A 19,661-nucleotide genomic window follows, 5' to 3' on the forward strand; every position below is an offset into this window, starting at 1 on the left:
CCCACCAGTTCCCCACCCGTCACCCACACACACCCACTAGCTCCTCACTCACACCCCCACCAGTTCCCCACCCGTCACCCTCACACACCCACTAGCTCCTCACTCACACCCCCACCAGTTCCCCACCCGTCACCCACACACACCCACCAGCTCCTCACTCACACCCCCACCAGTTCCCCACCCGTCACCCACACACAGCCACCAGCTCCTCACTCACACCCCCACCAGTTCCCCACCCGTCACCCACACACACCCACCAGCTCCTCACTCACACCCCCACCAGTTCCCAACCCGTCACCCACACACCCCCACCAGTTCCCCACCCGTCACCCACACACACCTCACCAGCTCCTCACTCACACCCCCACCAGTTCCCCACCCGTCACCCACACACACCCACCAGCTCCTCACTCACACCCCCACCAGTTCCCCACCCGTCACCCACACACACCCACCAGCTCCTCACTCACACCCCCACCAGTTCCCCACCCGTCACCCACACGCACCCACCAGCTCCCCACCCGTCACCCACACACTGGGGGCAATCTAGGGTGATAAGCCACCAACCTGCATGTCGTTAAGTTGTTGGAGAAAAGTGGAGCATTCGGGGAAATCTACATGACTACACAAACATAGCACCAGAGGTTGGGACTGAACCCCTGTCACCAATTCTCCTTCTTTGTGTGCCTGACACTCCACACTCCCCATGACCCCCCACACGTCTCACCAGCACTGCCCTGCTCGAGCTCTCCCAGCCCGGGCTCGGGGCTGCCAGCCTCCGTCCTCGGCCGCTTGCTGCTGCTGCTCTGGCTGGACTGGCTCCTGGCTGCCCGCTGCCTGTGGAGACGGTAGATCTGGTGAGTCGTGGGACCTGCCCAATGATGTATCCCACCCACCTACCCTTCCCTTGGAGCTTAGGAGGAGACCATTTGGCCCATTGAATCTGTACAGTCTCTCAGAGCAAACCCATCAGTCCACATTTTCTTCAATTCCCAACAACTCCACTCCACACCAATTTACAGCTACCAAACTTCCTCCAAGGAAACTGAGGCGGTCACAGGGAAAACCTGCAGACTCCACACAGACAGCGCCTGAAGTGAGGTTTGCACTCCAGTCTGGAGCTGCAGAGCAGAGGCTCTGCCCCCTGTCTGCCACATTTCGGAAATCAAAGTCATTGTGTGTACAAGGCAGCTCACAGGGCCCACATCTTATGTAACGCGCAGAGTGAAAAGTCAGAATTTACCTTTTGTTGTTAAATCCAGCCTCTCTGAATCCTTTGGCAAACGGATTGTGGTCAATCTTCAATTTGGTAATCTGGAACGAAGGGCGCTTTATCAGTGTCCATCCCGGATCACAGCACCCTACCTCTTCACCCTCAGTATCCACCCCGGGTCACATCACCCTACCTCTTCACCCTCAGTGTCCATCCCGGGTCACACCACCCTACCTCTTCACCCTCAGTGTCCATCCCGGGTCTCAGCACCCTACCTCTTCACCCTCAGTGTCCATCTTGGGTCACACCACCCTACCTCCTCACCCTCAGTGTCCATCCCGGGTCACAGCACCCTACCTCTTCACCGTCAGTGTCCACCCCGCGTCACAGCACCCTACCTCCAACCTCAGTGTCCATCCCGGGTCACACCACCCTACCTCTTCACCCTCAGTGTCCATCCCGGGTCACAGCACCCTACCTCTTCACCCTCAGTGTCCATCCCGGGTCACAGCACCCTACCTCTTCACCCTCAGTGTCCATCCCGGGTCTCACCACCCTACCTCTTCACCGTCAGTGTCCATCCCGGGTCACAGCACCCTACCTCTTCACCCTCAGTGTCCATCCCGGGTCTCACCACCCTACCTCTTCACCGTCAGTGTCCATCCCGGGTCACACCACCCTACCTCTTCACCCTCAGTGTCCATCCCGGGTCACAGCACCCTACCTCCAACCTCAGTGTCCATCCCGGGTCTCACCACCCTACCTCTTCACCGTCAGTGTCCACCCCGCGTCACAGCACCCTACCTCCAACCTCAGTGTCCATCCCGGGTCACAGCACCCTACCTCTTCACCCTCAGTGTCCATCCCGGGTCACAGCACCCTACCTCCTCACCCTCAGTGTCCATCCCGGGTCACAGCACCCTACCTCCAACCTCAGTGTCCATCCCGGGTCACACCACCCTACCTCCTCACCCTCAGTGTCCACCCCGGGTCACAGCACCCTACCTCTTCACCCTCAGTGTCCATCCCGGGTCTCACCACCCTACCTCTTCACCGTCAGTGTCCATCCCGGGTCACAGCACCCTACCTCTTCACCGTCAGTGTCCACCCCGCGTCACAGCACCCTACCTCCAACCTCAGTGTCCATCCCGGGTCACAGCACCCTACCTCTTCACCCTCAGTGTCCATCCCGGGTCACACCACCCTACCTCTTCACCCTCAGTGTCCACCCCGGGTCACAGCACCCTACCTCTTCACCCTCAGTGTCCATCCCGGGTCACAGCACCCTACCTCTTCACCCTCAGTGTCCATCCCGGGTCTCACCACCCTACCTCTTCACCCTCAGTGTCCATCCCGGGTCACACCACCCTACCTCTTCACCCTCAGTGTCCATCCCGGGTCTCACCACCCTACCTCTTCACCCTCAGTGTCCATCCCGGGTCACACCACCCTACCTCTTCACCGTCAGTGTCCATCCCGGGTCACACCACCCTACCTCTTCACCCTCTGTGTCCATCCCGGGTCACACCACCCTACCTCTTCACCCTCAGTGTCCACCCCGGGTCACACCACCCTACCTCTTCACCCTCAGTGTCCATCCCGGGTCACACCACCCTACCTCTTCACCCTCTGTGTCCATCCCGGGTCACACCACCCTACCTCTTCACCCTCAGTGTCCATCCCGGGTCACACCACCCTACCTCTTCACCCTCAGTGTCCATCCCGGGTCACACCACCCTACCTCCTCACCCTCAGTGTCCATCCCGGGTCACAGCACCCTACCTCTTCACCCTCAGTGTCCATCCCGGGTCACAGCACCCTACCTCTTCACCCTCAGTGTCCACCCCGGGTCACAGCACCCTACCTCTTCACCCTCAGTGTCCATCCCGGGTCACACCACCCTACCTCTTCACCCTCAGTGTCCATCCCGGGTCACACCACCCTACCTCTTCACCCTCTGTGTCCATCCCGGGTCACACCACCCTACCTCTTCACCCTCAGTGTCCATCCCGGGTCACACCACCCTACCTCTTCACCCTCAGTGTCCATCCCGGGTCACAGCACCCTACCTCCTCTCCCTCAGTGTCCATCCCGGGTCACATCACCCTACCTCTTCACCCTCAGTGTCCATCCCCGTCACAGCACCCTACCTCTTCACCCTCAGTGTCCATCCCGGGTCACAGCACCCTACCTCTTCACCCTGAGTGTCCATCCCGGGTCACAGCACCCTCCCTCTTCACCCTCAGTGTCCATCCCGGGTCACAGCACCCTACCTCTTCACCCTCAGTGTCCATCCCGGGTCTCACCACCCTACCTCTTCACCCTCAGTGTCCATCCCGGGTCACACCACCCTACCTCTTCACCCTCAGTGTCCATCCCGGGTCACAGCACCCTACCTCTTCACCGTCAGTCTCCATCCCGGGTCACAGCACCCTACCTCTTCACCCTCAGTGTCCATCCCGGGTCTCACCACCCTACCTCTTCACCGTCAGTCTCCATCCCGGGTCACAGCACCCTACCTCTTCACCCTCAGTGTCCATCCCGGGTCACAGCACCCTACCTCTTCACCGTCAGTGTCCATCCCGGGTCACACCACCCTACCTCTTCACCCTCAGTGTCCATCCCGGGTCACAGCACCCTACCTCTTCACCCTCAGTGTCCATCCCGGGTCACAGCACCCTACCTCTTCACCGTCAGTGTCCATCCCGGGTCACACCACCCTACCTCTTCACCCTCAGTGTCCATCCCGGGTCACAGCACCCTACCTCTTCACCCTCAGTGTCCATCCCGGGTCACAGCACCCTACCTCTTCACCGTCAGTGTCCATCCCGGGTCACACCACCCTACCTCTTCACCCTCAGTGTCCATCCCGGGTCACAGCACCCTACCTCTTCACCCTCAGTGTCCATCCCGGGTCACAGCACCCTACCTCTTCACCGTCATTGTCCACCCCGGGTCACAGCACCCTACCTCTTCACCCTCAGTGTCCATCCCGGGTCACACCACCCTACCTCTTCACCCTCAGTGTCCATCCCGGGTCACACCACCCTACCTCTTCACCCTCAGTGTCCATCCCGGGTCACACCACCCTACCTATTCACCCTCAGTGTCCATCCCGGGTCACACCATCCTACCTCTTCACCCTCAGTGTCCATCCCGGGTCACACCACCCTACCTCTTCACCCTCAGTGTCCATCCCGGGTCACAGCACCCTACCTCCTCACCCTCAGTGTCCACCCCGGGTCACACCACCCTACCTCTTCACCCTCAGTGTCCATCCCGGGTCACAGTACCCTACCTCTTCACCCTCAGTGTCCACCCCGGGTCACACCACCCTACCTCTTCACCCTCAGTGTCCATCCCGGGTCACACCACCCTACCTCTTCACCCTCAGTGTCCATCCCGGGTCACACCACCCTACCTCTTCACCCTCAGTGTCCACCCCGGGTCACAGCACCCTACCTCTTCACCCTCAGTGTCCATCCCGGGTCACACCACCCTACCTCCTCACCCTCAGTGTCCACCCCGGGTCACAGCACCCTACCTCTTCACTCTCAGTGTCCATCCCGGGTCACACCACCCTACCTCTTCACCCTCAGTGTCCACCCCGGGTCACAGCACCCTACCTCTTCACCCTCAGTGTCCATCCCGGGTCACAGCACCCTACCTCTTCACCCTCAGTGTCCATCCCGGGTCACAGCACCCTACCTCCTCACCCTCAGTGTCCATCCCGGGTCACAGCACCCTACCTCCAACCTCAGTGTCCATCCCGGGTCACACCACCCTACCTCCTCACCCTCAGTGTCCACCCCGGGTCACAGCACCCTACCTCTTCACCCTCAGTGTCCATCCCGGGTCTCACCACCCTACCTCTTCACCCTCAGTGTCCATCCCGGGTCACAGCACCCTACCTCTTCACCGTCAGTGTCCACCCCGCGTCACAGCACCCTACCTCCAACCTCAGTGTCCATCCCGGGTCACAGCACCCTACCTCTTCACCCTCAGTGTCCATCCCGGGTCACACCACCCTACCTCTTCACCCTCAGTGTCCACCCCGGGTCACAGCACCCTACCTCTTCACCCTCAGTGTCCATCCCGGGTCACAGCACCCTACCTCTTCACCCTCAGTGTCCATCCCGGGTCTCACCACCCTACCTCTTCACCCTCAGTGTCCATCCCGGGTCACACCACCCTACCTCTTCACCCTCAGTGTCCATCCCGGGTCTCACCACCCTACCTCTTCACCCTCAGTGTCCATCCCGGGTCACACCACCCTAACTCTTCACCGTCAGTGTCCATCCCGGGTCACACCACCCTACCTCTTCACCCTCTGTGTCCATCCCGGGTCACACCACCCTACCTCTTCACCCTCAGTGTCCATCCCGGGTCACACCACCCTACCTCTTCACCCTCTGTGTCCATCCCGGGTCACACCACCCTACCTCTTCACCCTCAGTGTCCACCCCGGGTCACAGCACCCTACCTCTTCACCCTCAGTGTCCATCCCGGGTCACAGCACCCTACCTCTTCACCCTCAGTGTCCATCCCGGGTCACACCACCCTACCTCTTCACCCTCAGTGTCCATCCCGGGTCACACCACCCTACCTCTTCACCCTCTGTGTCCATCCCGGGTCACACCACCCTACTTCTTCACCCTCAGTGTCCATCCCGGGTCACACCACCCTACCTCTTCACCCTCAGTGTCCATCCCGGGTCACAGCACCCTACCTCCTCTCCCTCAGTGTCCATCCCGGGTCACATCACCCTACCTCTTCACCCTCAGTGTCCATCCCCGTCACAGCACCCTACCTCTTCACCCTCAGTGTCCATCCCGGGTCACAGCACCCTACCTCTTCACCCTGAGTGTCCATCCCGGGTCACAGCACCCTCCCTCTTCACCCTCAGTGTCCATCCCGGGTCACAGCACCCTACCTCTTCACCCTCAGTGTCCATCCCGGGTCTCACCACCCTACCTCTTCACCCTCAGTGTCCATCCCGGGTCACACCACCCTACCTCTTCACCCTCAGTGTCCATCCCGGGTCACACCACCCTACCTCTTCACCGTCAGTCTCCATCCCGGGTCACAGCACCCTACCTCTTCACCCTCAGTGTCCATCCCGGGTCACAGCACCCTACCTCTTCACCGTCAGTGTCCATCCCGGGTCACACCACCCTACCTCTTCACCCTCAGTGTCCATCCCGGGTCACAGCACCCTACCTCTTCACCCTCAGTGTCCATCCCGGGTCACAGCACCCTACCTCTTCACCGTCATTGTCCACCCCGGGTCACAGCACCCTACCTCTTCACCCTCAGTGTCCATCCCGGGTCACACCACCCTACCTCTTCACCCTCAGTGTCCATCCCGGGTCACACCACCCTACCTCTTCACCCTCAGTGTCCATCCCGGGTCACACCACCCTACCTATTCACCCTCAGTGTCCATCCCGGGTCACACCACCCTACCTCTTCACCCTCAGTGTCCATCCCGGGTCACACCACCCTACCTCTTCACCCTCAGTGTCCATCCCGGGTCACAGCACCCTACCTCCTCACCCTCAGTGTCCACCCCGGGTCACACCACCCTACCTCTTCACCCTCAGTGTCCATCCCGGGTCACAGTACCCTACCTCTTCACCCTCAGTGTCCACCCCGGGTCACACCACCCTACCTCTTCACCCTCAGTGTCCATCCCGGGTCACACCACCCTACCTCTTCACCCTCAGTGTCCACCCCGGGTCACAGCACCCTACCTCTTCACCCTCAGTGTCCACCCCGGGTCACAGCACCCTACCTCTTCACCCTCAGTGTCCACCCCGGGTCACAGCACCCTACCTCCTCACCCTCAGTGTCCACCCCGGGTCACACCACCCTACCTCTTCACCCTCAGTGTCCATCCCGGGTCACAGTACCCTACCTCTTCACCCTCAGTGTCCACCCCGGGTCACACCACCCTACCTCTTCACCCTCAGTGTCCATCCCGGGTCACACCACCCTACCTCTTCACCCTCAGTGTCCACCCCGGGTCACAGCACCCTACCTCTTCACCCTCAGTGTCCATCCCGGGTCACACCACCCTACCTCCTCACCCTCAGTGTCCACCCCGGGTCACAGCACCCTACCTCTTCACTCTCAGTGTCCATCCCGGGTCACACCACCCTACCTCTTCACCCTCAGTGTCCACCCCGGGTCACAGCACCCTACCTCTTCACCCTCAGTGTCCATCCCGGGTCACAGCACCCTACCTCTTCACCCTCAGTGTCCATCCCGGGTCACACCACCCTACCTCTTCACCTCAGTGTCCATCCCGGGTCACACCACCCTACCTCCTCACCCTCAGTGTCCACCCCGGGTCACAGCACCCTACCTCCTCACTCTCAGTGTCCACCCCGGGTCACACCACCCTACCTCTTCACCCTCATTGTCCATCCCGGGTCACACCACCCTACCTCTTCACCCTCAGTGTCCACCCCGGGTCACACCACCCTACCTCTTCACCCTCATTGTCCATCCCGGGTCACACCACCCTACCTCTTCACCCTCAGTGTCCATCCCGGGTCACAGCACCCTACCTCTTCACCGTCAGTGTCCATCCCGGGTCACAGCACCCTACCTCTTCACCCTCAGTGTCCATCCCGGGTCACATCACCCTACCTCTTCACCCTCAGTGTCCATCCCGGGTCACACCACCCTACCTCTTCACCCTCAGTGTCCATCCCGGGTCACAGCACCCTACCTCTTCACCCTCAGTGTCCATCCCGGGTCACAGCACCCTACCTCTTCACCCTCAGTGTCCATCCCGGGTCACACCACCCTACCTCTTCACCCTCAGTGTCCATCCCGGGTCACACCACCCTACCTCTTCACCCTCAGTGTCCATCCCGGGTCACAGCACCCTACCTCTTCACCCTCAGTGTCCATCCCGGGTCACACCACCCTACCTCTTCACCCTCAGTGTCCATCCCGGGTCACACCACCCTACCTCTTCACCCTCAGTGTCCATCCCGGGTCACACCACCCTACCTCTTCACCCTCAGTGTCCATCCCGGGTCACAGCACCCTACCTCTTCACCCTCAGTGTCCATCCCGGGTCACACCACCCTACCTCTTCACCCTCAGTGTCCATCCCGGGTCACAGCACCCTACCTCTTCACCCTCAGTGTCCATCCCGGGTCACAGCACCCTACCTCTTCACCCTCAGTGTCCATCCCGGGTCACACCACCCTACCTCTTCACCCTCAGTGTCCATCCCGGGTCACACCACCCTACCTCTTCACCCTCAGTGTCCATCCCGGGTCACACCACCCTACCTCTTCACCCTCAGTGTCCATCCCGGGTCTCAGCACCCTACCTCTTCACCCTCAGTGTCCATCTTGGGTCACACCACCCTACCTCCTCACCCTCAGTGTCCATCCCGGGTCACACCACCCTACCTCTTCACCGTCAGTGTCCATCCCGGGTCACAGCACCCTAACTCCTCACCCTCAGTGTCCATCCCGGGTCACAGCACCCTAACTCCTCACCCTCAGTGTCCACCCCGGGTCACACCACCCTACCTCTTCACCCTCAGTGTCCATCCTGGGTCACACCACCCTACCTCTTCACCCTCAGTGTCCATCCCGGGTCACACCACCCTACCTCTTCACCCTCAGTGTCCATCCCGGGTCTCACCACTCTACCTCTTCACCCTCAGTGTCCATCCCGGGTCACAGCACCCTACCTCTTCACCCTCAGTGTCCACCCCGGGTCACACCACCCTACCTCTTCACCCTCAGTGTCCACCCCGGGTCACAGCACCCTACCTCTTCACCGTCATTGTCCATCCCGGGTCACACCACCCTACCTCTTCACCCTCAGTGTCCATCCCGGGTCTCACCACTCTACCTCTTCACCCTCAGTGTCCATCCCGGGTCACAGCACCCTACCTCTTCACCCTCAGTGTCCACCCCGGGTCACACCACCCTACCTCTTCACCCTCAGTGTCCACCCCGGGTCACACCACCCTACCTCTTCACCCTCAGTGTCCATCCCGGGTCACAGCACCCTACCTCTTCACCCTCAGTGTCCATCCCGGGTCACAGCACCCTACCTCTTCACCCTCAGTGTCCATCCCGGGTCACAGCACCCTACCTCCTCACCCTCAGTGTCCATCCCAGGTCACACCACCCTAGCTCTTCACCCTCAGTGTCCATCCCCGGTCACAGCACCCTACCTCTTCACCCTCAGTGTCCATCCCGGGTCACAGCACCCTACCTCTTCACCCTCAGTGTCCATCCCGGGTCACACCACCCTACCTCTTCACCCTCATTGTCCATCCCGGGTCACACCACCCTACCTCTTCACCCTCAGTGTCCATCCCGGGTCACACCACCCTACCTCTTCACCCTCAGTGTCCATCCCGGGTCACACCACCCTACCTCTTCACCCTCATTGTCCATCCCGGGTCCCACCACCCTACCTCTTCACCCTCAGTGTCCATCCCGGGTCACACCACCCTACCTCTTCACCCTCAGTGTCCATCCCGGGTCACACCACCCTACCTCTTCACCCTCAGTGTCCATCTTGGGTCACACCACCCTACCTCTTCACCCTCAGTGTCCATCCCGGGTCACACCACCCTACCTATTCACCCTCAGTGTCCATCCCGGGTCTCACCACCCTACCTCTTCACCCTCAGTGTCCATCCCGGGTCACAGCACCCTACCTCTTCACCCTCAGTGTCCACCCCGGGTCACACCACCCTACCTCTTCACCCTCAGTGTCCATCCTGGGTCACACCACCCTACCTCTTCACCCTCAGTGTCCATCCCGGGTCACAGCACCCTACCTCCTCACCCTCAGTGTCCATCCCGGGTCACACCACCCTAGCTCTTCACCCTCAGTGTCCATCCCCGGTCACAGCACCCTACCTCCTCACCCTCAGTGTCCATCCCGGGTCACAGCACCCTACCTCTTCACCCTCAGTGTCCATCCCGGGTCACACCACCCTACCTCTTCACCCTCATTGTCCATCCCGGGTCACACCACCCTACCTCTTCACCCTCAGTGTCCATCCCGGGTCACACCACCCTACCTCTTCACCCTCAGTGTCCATCCCGGGTCACACCACCCTACCTCTTCACCCTCAGTGTCCATCCCGGGTCACACCACCCTACCTCTTCACCCTCAGTGTCCATCCCGGGTCACACCACCCTACCTCTTCACCCTCAGTGTCCATCCCGGGTCACACCACCCTACCTCTTCACCCTCATTGTCCATCCCGGGTCACACCACCCTACCTCTTCACCCTCAGTGTCCATCCCGGGTCACACCACCCTACCTCTTCACCCTCATTGTCCATCCCGGGTCCCACCACCCTACCTCTTCACCCTCAGTGTCCATCCCGGGTCACACCACCCTACCTCTTCACCCTCAGTGTCCACCCCGGGTCACAGCACCCTACCTCTTCACCCTCAGTGTCCATCCCGGGTCACACCACCCTACCTCCTCACCCTCAGTGTCCATTCCGGGTCACACCACCCTACCTCTTCACCCTCAGTGTCCATCTTGGGTCACACCACCCTACCTCTTCACCCTCAGTGTCCATCCCGGGTCACACCACCCTACCTATTCACCCTCAGTGTCCATCCCGGGTCTCACCACCCTACCTCTTCACCCTCAGTGTCCATCCCGGGTCACAGCACCCTACCTCTTCACCCTCAGTGTCCACCCCGGGTCACACCACCCTACCTCCTCACCCTCAGTGTCCATCCCGGGTCACAGCACCCTACCTCTTCACCCTCAGTGTCCACCCCGGGTCACAGCACCCTACCTCCTCACCCTCAGTGTCCATCCCGGGTCACATCACCCTACCTCTTCACCCTCAGTGTCCATCCCGGGTCACACCACCCTACCTCCTCACCCTCAGTGTCCATCCCGGGTCACACCACCCTACCTCTTCACCCTCAGTGTCCATCCCGGGTCACACCACCCTACCTCCTCACCCTCAGTGTCCATCCCGGGTCACACCACCCTACCTCTTCACCCTCAATGTCCATCCCGGGTCACACCACCCTACCTCTTCACCCTCAGTGTCCATCCCGGGTCACACCACCCTACCTCTTCACCCTCAGTGTCCATCCCGGGTCACACCACCCTACCTCCTCACCCTCAGTGTCCATCCCGGGTCACACCACCCTACCTCCTCACCCTCAGTGTCCATCCCGGGTCACACCACCCTACCTCTTCACCCTCAGTGTCCATCCCGGGTCACACCACCCTACCTCCTCACCCTCAGTGTCCATCCCGGGTCACACCACCCTACCTCTTCACCCTCAGTGTCCATCCCGGGTCACACCACCCTACCTCCTCACCCTCAGTGTCCATCCCGGGTCACACCACCCTACCTCCTCACCCTCAGTGTCCATCCCGGGTCACACCACCCTACCTCTTCACCCTCAGTGTCCATCCCGGGTCACACCACCCTACCTCTTCACCCTCAGTGTCCATCCCGGGTCACAGCACCCTACCTCTTCACCCTCAGTGTCCATCCCGGGTCAGAGCACCCTACCTCCAACCTCAGTGTCCATCCCGGGTCACACCACCCTACCTCTTCACCCTCAGTGTCCATCCCGGGTCACAGCACCCTACCTCTTCACCCTCAGTGTCCATTCCGGCTCACACCACCCTACCTCTACACCCTCAGTGTCCATCCCGGGTCACACCACCCTACCTCTACACCCTCAGTCTCCATCCCGGGTCACTGCACCCTACCTCCTCACCCTCAGTGTCCATCCCGGGTCACAGCACCCTACCTCCTCACCCTCAGTGTCCATCCCGGGTCAGAGCACCCTACCTCTTCACCCTCAGTGTCCATCCCGGGTCAGAGCACCCTACCTCTTCACAGTCAGTGCAATCCCATCAGTCCTGTCCTATTACATCCCTCCAATCAGTTTTATCCCTCACATTCCCTCACAATAGGAGCAAACTACTTGGGCAGTTACCCCACAGGCCTTTGGGATGTGGGAGGAAACCAGGGCCAGCACGTATAGTCACAGTGAGAGCACACGTACAGAGCTCGGGTGCTGAGTTGTTGTGAGGAAGCAGCTCCTCACCCAGGCAGCCCCAGTGCAGTCAGACAATCACCGAGTCACACAGCAGCTCCTCACCCAGACAGCCCCATTGCAGTCAGACAATCACCGAGTCACACAGCAGCTCCTCACCCAGACAGCCCCAGTGCAGTCAGACAATCACCGAGTCACACAGCAGCTCCTCACCCAGACAGCCCCAGTGCAGTCAGACAATCACCGAGTCACACAGCAGCTCCTCACCCAGACAGCCCCAGTGCAGTCAGACAATCACCGAGTCACACAGCAGCTCCTCACCCAGACAGCCCCAGTGCAGTCAGACAATCACCGAGTCACACAGCAGCTCCTCACCCAGACAGCCCCAGTGCAGTCAGACAATCACCGAGTCACACAGCAGCTCCTCACCCAGACAGCCCCAGTGCAGTCAGACAATCACCGAGTCACACAGCAGCTCCTCACCCAGACAGCCCCAGTGCAGTCAGACAATCACCGAGTCACACAGCAGCTCCTCACCCAGACAGCCCCAGTGCAGTCAGACAATCACCGAGTCACACAGCAGCTCCTCACCCAGACAGCCCCAGTGCAGTCAGACAATCACCGAGTCACACAGCAGCTCCTCACCCAGACAGCCCCAGTGCAGTCAGACAATCACCGAGTCACACAGCAGCTCCTCACCCAGACAGCCCCAGTGCAGTCAGACAATCACCGAGTCACACAGCAGCTCCTCACCCAGACAGCCCCAGTGCAGTCAGACAATCACCGAGTCACACAGCAGCTCCTCACCCAGACAGCCCCAGTGCAGTCAGACAATCACCGAGTCACACAGCAGCTCCTCACCCAGACAGCCCCAGTGCAGTCAGACAATCACCGAGTCACACAGCAGCTCCTCACCCAGACAGCCCCAGTGCAGTCAGACAATCACCGAGTCACACAGCAGCTCCTCACCCAGACAGCCCCAGTGCAGTCAGACAATCACCGAGTCACACAGCAGCTCCTCACCCAGACAGCCCCAGTGCAGTCAGACAATCACCGAGTCACACAGCAGCTCCTCACCCAGACAGCCCCAGTGCAGTCAGACAATCACCGAGTCACACAGCAGCTCCTCACCCAGACAGCCCCAGTGCAGTCAGACAATCACCGAGTCACACAGCAGCTCCTCACCCAGACAGCCCCAGTGCAGTCAGACAATCACCGAGTCACACAGCAGCTCCTCACCCAGACAGCCCCAGTGCAGTCAGACAATCACCGAGTCACACAGCAGCTCCTCACCCAGACAGCCCCAGTGCAGTCAGACAATCACCGAGTCACACAGCAGCTCCTCACCCAGACAGCCCCAGTGCAGTCAGACAATCACCGAGTCACACAGCAGCTCCTCACCCAGACAGCCCCAGTGCAGTCAGACAATCACCGAGTCACACAGCAGCTCCTCACCCAGACAGCCCCAGTGCAGTCAGACAATCACCGAGTCACACAGCAGCTCCTCACCCAGACAGCCCCAGTGCAGTCAGACAATCACCGAGTCACACAGCAGCTCCTCACCCAGACAGCCCCAGTGCAGTCAGACAATCACCGAGTCACACAGCAGCTCCTCACCCAGACAGCCCCAGTGCAGTCAGACAATCACCGAGTCACACAGCAGCTCCTCACCCAGACAGCCCCAGTGCAGTCAGACAATCACCGAGTCACACAGCAGCTCCTCACCCAGAAAGCCCCAGTGCAGTCAGACAATCACTGAGTCACACAGCAGCTGCCAGTTCGGTCCACCTGGTCCGTGCTGAACCATTATTCTGCCTGGTCCCGTTGACTTGTACCTCAGCCATAGCCTTCCCATCTCTGTGCTTATGCAAAATTCTCTCGCATTGAAGTTAAACCCAAACCCCCCACACTCACCACTCTCTGAGTGAAGAAGTTCCCTCTCAGGGTTCCCTTCAATATTTCACCTTTCACCCTTAACCTATGTCCTACGTTCTGCTCAAAATCAGGTTTAATCTAGCCGGCGTATGTCGTGAAATTTGCCGTTTTGCAGCAACATTGCAATACACTATAATAAAAACTATAAGTTGCAATAAGTAGTATAAATAAAAAATAAGTAGTGCAAAAACAGAGGGGAAATACTGAGGTAGTGTACGTAGGTTCAATAAGTCAATGAGAAAGCTGATGGCTGAGAGGAAGAAGCTGTTCCTGAAATGTTGATTGTCTTCAGGCTCCAGGACCCCTCCTTGAAGAGGGCATGTCCCGGGTGATGGGGGTCCTTAATTAAGGAATCCGCCTTTTTGGGTCATTTCCTTTTGAAGGTGTCCTAGATGCTGGGGAGGCTAGTGCTTATGAGGGAGCTAGCTTTCTACAGCTTTATCCGATCCCGTGCAGTGGCCCTCCATACCAGACAGTGATGCAACCAGTTAGAACATGGTACATATGTAGAAATTTACTTGTGTCTTTGGTGACACACTAATTCTCCCCAAACTCCTAATGAAATATAGCCAGTGTCGTGCCTTCTTTGTAATTGCATCAATATGTTGGGTCCAGGATCGATCCTCAGAGATGTTAACAGCCAAGAACTTGAAATTGTCACCGTTTCCACCACTGACCCTCACCGCGTGTTCCCTCAACTTCACCCAAACTCAGTGGAAAAAGCCTGCTTGTGTTTACCCTATCTATACCCCTCATAGTTTTGTATTCCTTTATCAAATGTCCCTTTATTCTCCTATGCCCCATAGAACAAAGACCTAACCTATGCAACCTCCCCTGTAGTTCAGCTTCTCATCCCCCAGCAACATCCTTATAAATTTTCTCTGTGCTCTTTCAAAAAAGCACAACAGTGCCTCTTTCACCTCTGATGGTTGGACAAGTTTGGTATGGGCCCCCAGATCCTAAGAACTTTTTACAGGGGCATGATTGAGAGCATCCTGACTGGCTGCATCTGTACCTCCTTTAATAGCAGGATTCTGCAGAGAGTAGTGTGGACAGCCCAGCGCATCTGTGGATGTGAACTTCCCACTATTCAAGACATTTACAAAGGCAGGTGTGAAAAAAGGGCCCGAAAGATCATTGGGGACCCGAGTCACCCCAACCACAAACTGCTACCATCTGGGAAACAGTACCGCAGTATAAAAGCCAGGACCAGCAGGCTCCGGGACAGCTTCTTCCACCAGGCCATCAGACTGATTAACATGTTGACACAACTGTATTTCCATGTTATATTGACTGTCCTGTTGTACATACTAATTATTATAAATTACTATAAATTGTACATTGCACATTTAGACAGAGACGTAATATAAAGATTTTTGCTCCTCATGTAAATGAACCATGTAAGTAATAAAGTCAATTCAATTCAATTTTGTTGATATCTTTCCTTTTGGTAGCTGCACTCATTAGTCCAAATTAGGCCTCAGCAATGTCAACGTAACACCCCAACACCTGTACTCAGCACTTTGACTGATGTAGGTGTGGTGAACTACATATACCTGTCTGGACACGCTCCCCCCCCGCTGTCTGCTCCTCTGGCTCCTCCCACAGACCCCGGTATAAAGGCGATTGGAGACACAGAGCCGTCCTCAGTCGCCAGGATGTTGTGTGATGGTCATTTCTTGTGTGGGCTTTCTTCCAGCCAATAAAAGCCTACCTTAACCCACGTCTCAGAGTTATTGATGGTGCATCAATAGGCCAATGTGGCAAGAGCTCTCCTTACAGTATGTAAGCTCCTTACTTAGCTGCAGTAGTGAGTTCCAAACACCCTTCTGCACCACGCCACACCACATCGTTCCTGAGCTCTGACCCTCTGGCCTCAGCCGGATTTGGGCACCAGTCCTGACACACCCTCTCCGGTCTACCTCTGACCCTCGGACCTCCCACTCAGTCAGCAGCCTCACCTTCTCGTTCTGGTATGCTGTCACTGCCATGAAGACAGTCTCCGGGAAGGTGAAGGTTTGAGAGATGCTCCATCGAACCCCGAAGGGATTCTCCTCCTGTACGATGTGGAAGCGGGGCTGGTAACGATGCATAGAGTGCAACATAATCTGAAACACAGCACAAGCACAGTCAGGGTCTGTGTATAGAGGGCAGCATAATGTGATACACAGCACAAGCACAGTCAGGGTCTGTGTATAGAGGGCAGCATAATGTGAAACACAGCACAAGCACAGTCAGGGTCTGTGTATAGAGGGCAGCATAATGTGAAACACAGCACAAGCACAGTCAGGGTCTGTGTATAGAGGGCAGCATAATGTGAAACACAGCACAAACATGAACATGGTCTGTGTATAGAGTGCCGGGCAGTTGGAACGGACATCACACTACTGGGACCACACAGAGACATCAGTCTCTGTCCCAAACCTCCTTCACCATGGCAACTGACTCCGGCAGGAGAGAAGGGTTGGGAAGCAGAGGGAGAGAGACAGAGACACTGGGAATCAGCAGGAGGGAGAGAGGGGCGTTGATAATCAGAGGGAGGGAGGGAGAGTGACTGGGAATGAGAGCAACAGAGTGAGACTGGGAATCAGACTGGGAGAGAGAGAGTGTGGGAATCAGAAAGGGAGATAGTGGCTGGAAATCAGAGAGGGAGGGGTTGGGAATCAGAGGGAGAGAGAGAGAGGCTGGGAGCCAGAAGCAGCAGAGACGAGGACTGGGAGCAATTGGGTCTTGTTTCAGGAGAGTTACTGGAGTGGAGTGGTCTCATTTCGGAACTGTGATTGTGCTGGAGGGACGGACTGTGCCTTGGATCCTGGCGGCACAAGGCAGGAGTGGGACAACGGGCAACGTGTCCCAAGTCGAACTGCGTCTTGCACATTCCTGCTCCATGCCTTGGGAATGCTGGAAGACTGGGAGAAGCTGGAGGAGAGACCTGGAAAGCAGAGAGCACCACATACATGTCCAGACTGATCGAGCGTGTTGTTAGTGAGCTTCAGCTTGCGGAAGTGAACGGGCTGTTTCATCCAGTGGCTACCCAGGGCCGGAGAATCGGGGTGGATGTAGGTGACGCAGGGCGGCTGCGGTTCCGACTTACCGGCTACACCCCACTGATCCTTGTACCACTGTGCAAGGGGGAGAGAGAGAGAGAGAGAGCAAAGTATCGGTACTGGAACTGACTTATTACTGTCACATCTACGGAGGTACAGTCTTGCATACTGTTCATGCAGATCAATCACTACACAGTGCTTTGAGGTAGAACAAGGTGAGATAATAACAATCTATAACGATTACTAGGGGATCAGCTATACTGGATTGGGTGTTATGTAATGAACCACAGGCGATTAGGGAGTTGAAAGTAAAAGAACCCGTAGGAACCAGTGATCACAATATGCCTGTGTTCAAATCTGAAATTTGAAACTTGAAAGTAAAGTCCGACATAGCAGTATTTCAGTGGATGGAGTGAGGGAAATTACAGTGGTATGAGAGAGGAGTTGGCCAAAGTAAACTGGAAGGAGCCGATGACAGGGATGTCAGCAAAGCAGCAATGGTGTGCGTTTCTGGGAAAAATGAGGAAGGTGCAGGACATGTGTATTCCAAAAATGAAGACATACTCAAATGGTAAAATAATACAACTGGGGCTGACAAGGGAAGTCAAAGCTATTGTAAAAGCAAAAGAAAGGGCAAACAACAAAGCAAAAATTAGTGGGAAGCAGAGGATTGAAAAGATTTTAAAAACCTACAGAGAGCAAAGGGAATAGATGAAATATGAAAGCAAGTTAGGAAACAATATCAAAGTGAATAGGAATTTTTTTTTCATGCATGTTAAAAAAAAAGAGAGATGAGAGTGGATATAGGACCACCAGAAAATGAGGCAGGAGGAATAATAACGGGGGACAAGGAGAAGGCCGATGAACTAAATGAGTACTTTGCATCAGTCTTCACTGTGGAAGACACTAGCAGTGTGTCGGATGTTGTAGTGTGTGAGGGAAGAGAAGTGAGTGCAGTTACTGTTACAAGAGAGAAGGTGCTCAAAAAGCTGAAAGACCTAAAAGTACACAAATCACCCCAGGGATGAACTGCACCCCAGGGTTCTGATTGTGAGGTAGGGGGTTCTGAGGTAGAGATTGTGGTGGCATTAGAAATGACTTTTCAAAAATCATTGGACTCTGGCATGGTGCCAGACGACTGGAAATTTGCAAATGTTACTCCACTCTTTAAGAAAGGAGGGAGGCAGCAGAAAGGAAATTATAGATCAGTTAGCCTGACCTCAGTGGTTGGGAAGATGTTGGAGTCAATTGTTAAGGATGAGGTTAGGGATTACTTGGTGACACAGGACAAGATAGGACAAAGCCAGCATGGTTTCCTTAAGGGAAGATCTTGCTTGACAAACCTGTTGGAATTCTTTGAGGAGATTACAAGTAGGATAGATAAAGGGGATGTAGTAGATGTTGTATATTTGGACTTCCAGGACACCTTTGACAACGTGCCACACATGAGGCTGCTTACTAAGTTAAGAGCCATGATATTACAGGAATGTTACTAACATGGTTAGAGTATTGGCTGATTGGTAGGAGGCAGCAAGTGGGAATAAAAGAATCCTTTTCTGGTTGGCTGCCAGTGACTAGTGGTGTTCCACAGGGATCGGTGTTGGGACCACTTCTTTTTATGCTGTATATCAATGGTTTAGATGATGGAATAGATGGCTTTGTTGCCAAGTTTACAGATGATTTGAAGTTTGGTGGAGGGGCAGGTAGTGTTGAAGAAACAGGTAGGCTGCAGAAGGACTTAGACAGATTAGGAGAATGGGCAAGGAAGTGGCAAATGAAATACAATGTTGGAAAATGGAAAATGTATGGTCATGCACATTGGTAGTAGAAATAAATGTGTAAACTATTTTCTAAATGGGGAAAAAATCCAAAAATCTGAGATGCAAAGGGACTTGGGAGTCCTTGTGCAGAACAACCTAAAGTTTAACTTGCAGGCAGATTTAGTGGTGAGGAAGGCAAATGTAATAAGAACAAAGAACAATACAGCTCAGTACAGATCATTCGGCCCACAATGTTGTGCCAACCCTTAAACCCTGCCTCCCATATAACCCTCCACCTTAAATTTCTCCATTTACCTCTCTAGTAGTCTCTTAAATTTCACTAGTAATATTAGCATACATTTCAAGAGGTCTAGAATATAAGAGCAGGGATGTGATGCTGAGGCTTTATAAGGCACTGGTGAGGCCTCACCTTGAGTATTGTGAATAGTTTTGGGCCCCTCATCATAGAAGAGACGTGCTGGCATTGGAGAGGGTCCAGAGGAGATTCACAAGGATGATTCCAGGAATGAAAGGGTTATCATGCGAGGAACGTTTGATGGCTCTAGGTCTGTACTCATTGGAATTCAGAAGGATGAGGGGTGATTTCATTGAAACCTTTCGAATGTTGAAAAGCCTAGACAGAGTAGATGTGGAAAGGATGTTT

General features: G+C 56.3%; 1 protein-coding gene across 1 annotated transcript in view; it reads right to left on the bottom strand.

Annotated features, from left to right (window-relative positions):
• Positions 1 to 662: 662 nt before the first annotated feature.
• The window catches only part of LOC140732638 (T-box-containing protein TBX6L-like), a 36,860-nt gene continuing 17,861 nt past the window's right edge, over positions 663 to 19,661 (bottom strand). Inside the window, exons 6-9 of the mRNA XM_073055335.1 lie at positions 17,148 to 17,312; positions 16,152 to 16,298; positions 1,244 to 1,314; positions 663 to 837 (exon numbers count right to left, since the gene is read on the bottom strand). Coding sequence (XP_072911436.1) covers positions 663 to 837; positions 1,244 to 1,314; positions 16,152 to 16,298; positions 17,148 to 17,312 — 558 coding nt within the window. The remainder of the gene's footprint in view (positions 838 to 1,243; positions 1,315 to 16,151; positions 16,299 to 17,147; positions 17,313 to 19,661) is intronic.

Source organism: Hemitrygon akajei, chromosome 9, assembly GCF_048418815.1.
Source record: "Hemitrygon akajei chromosome 9, sHemAka1.3, whole genome shotgun sequence".
Taxonomy (NCBI): Eukaryota; Metazoa; Chordata; class Chondrichthyes; order Myliobatiformes; family Dasyatidae; genus Hemitrygon; species Hemitrygon akajei.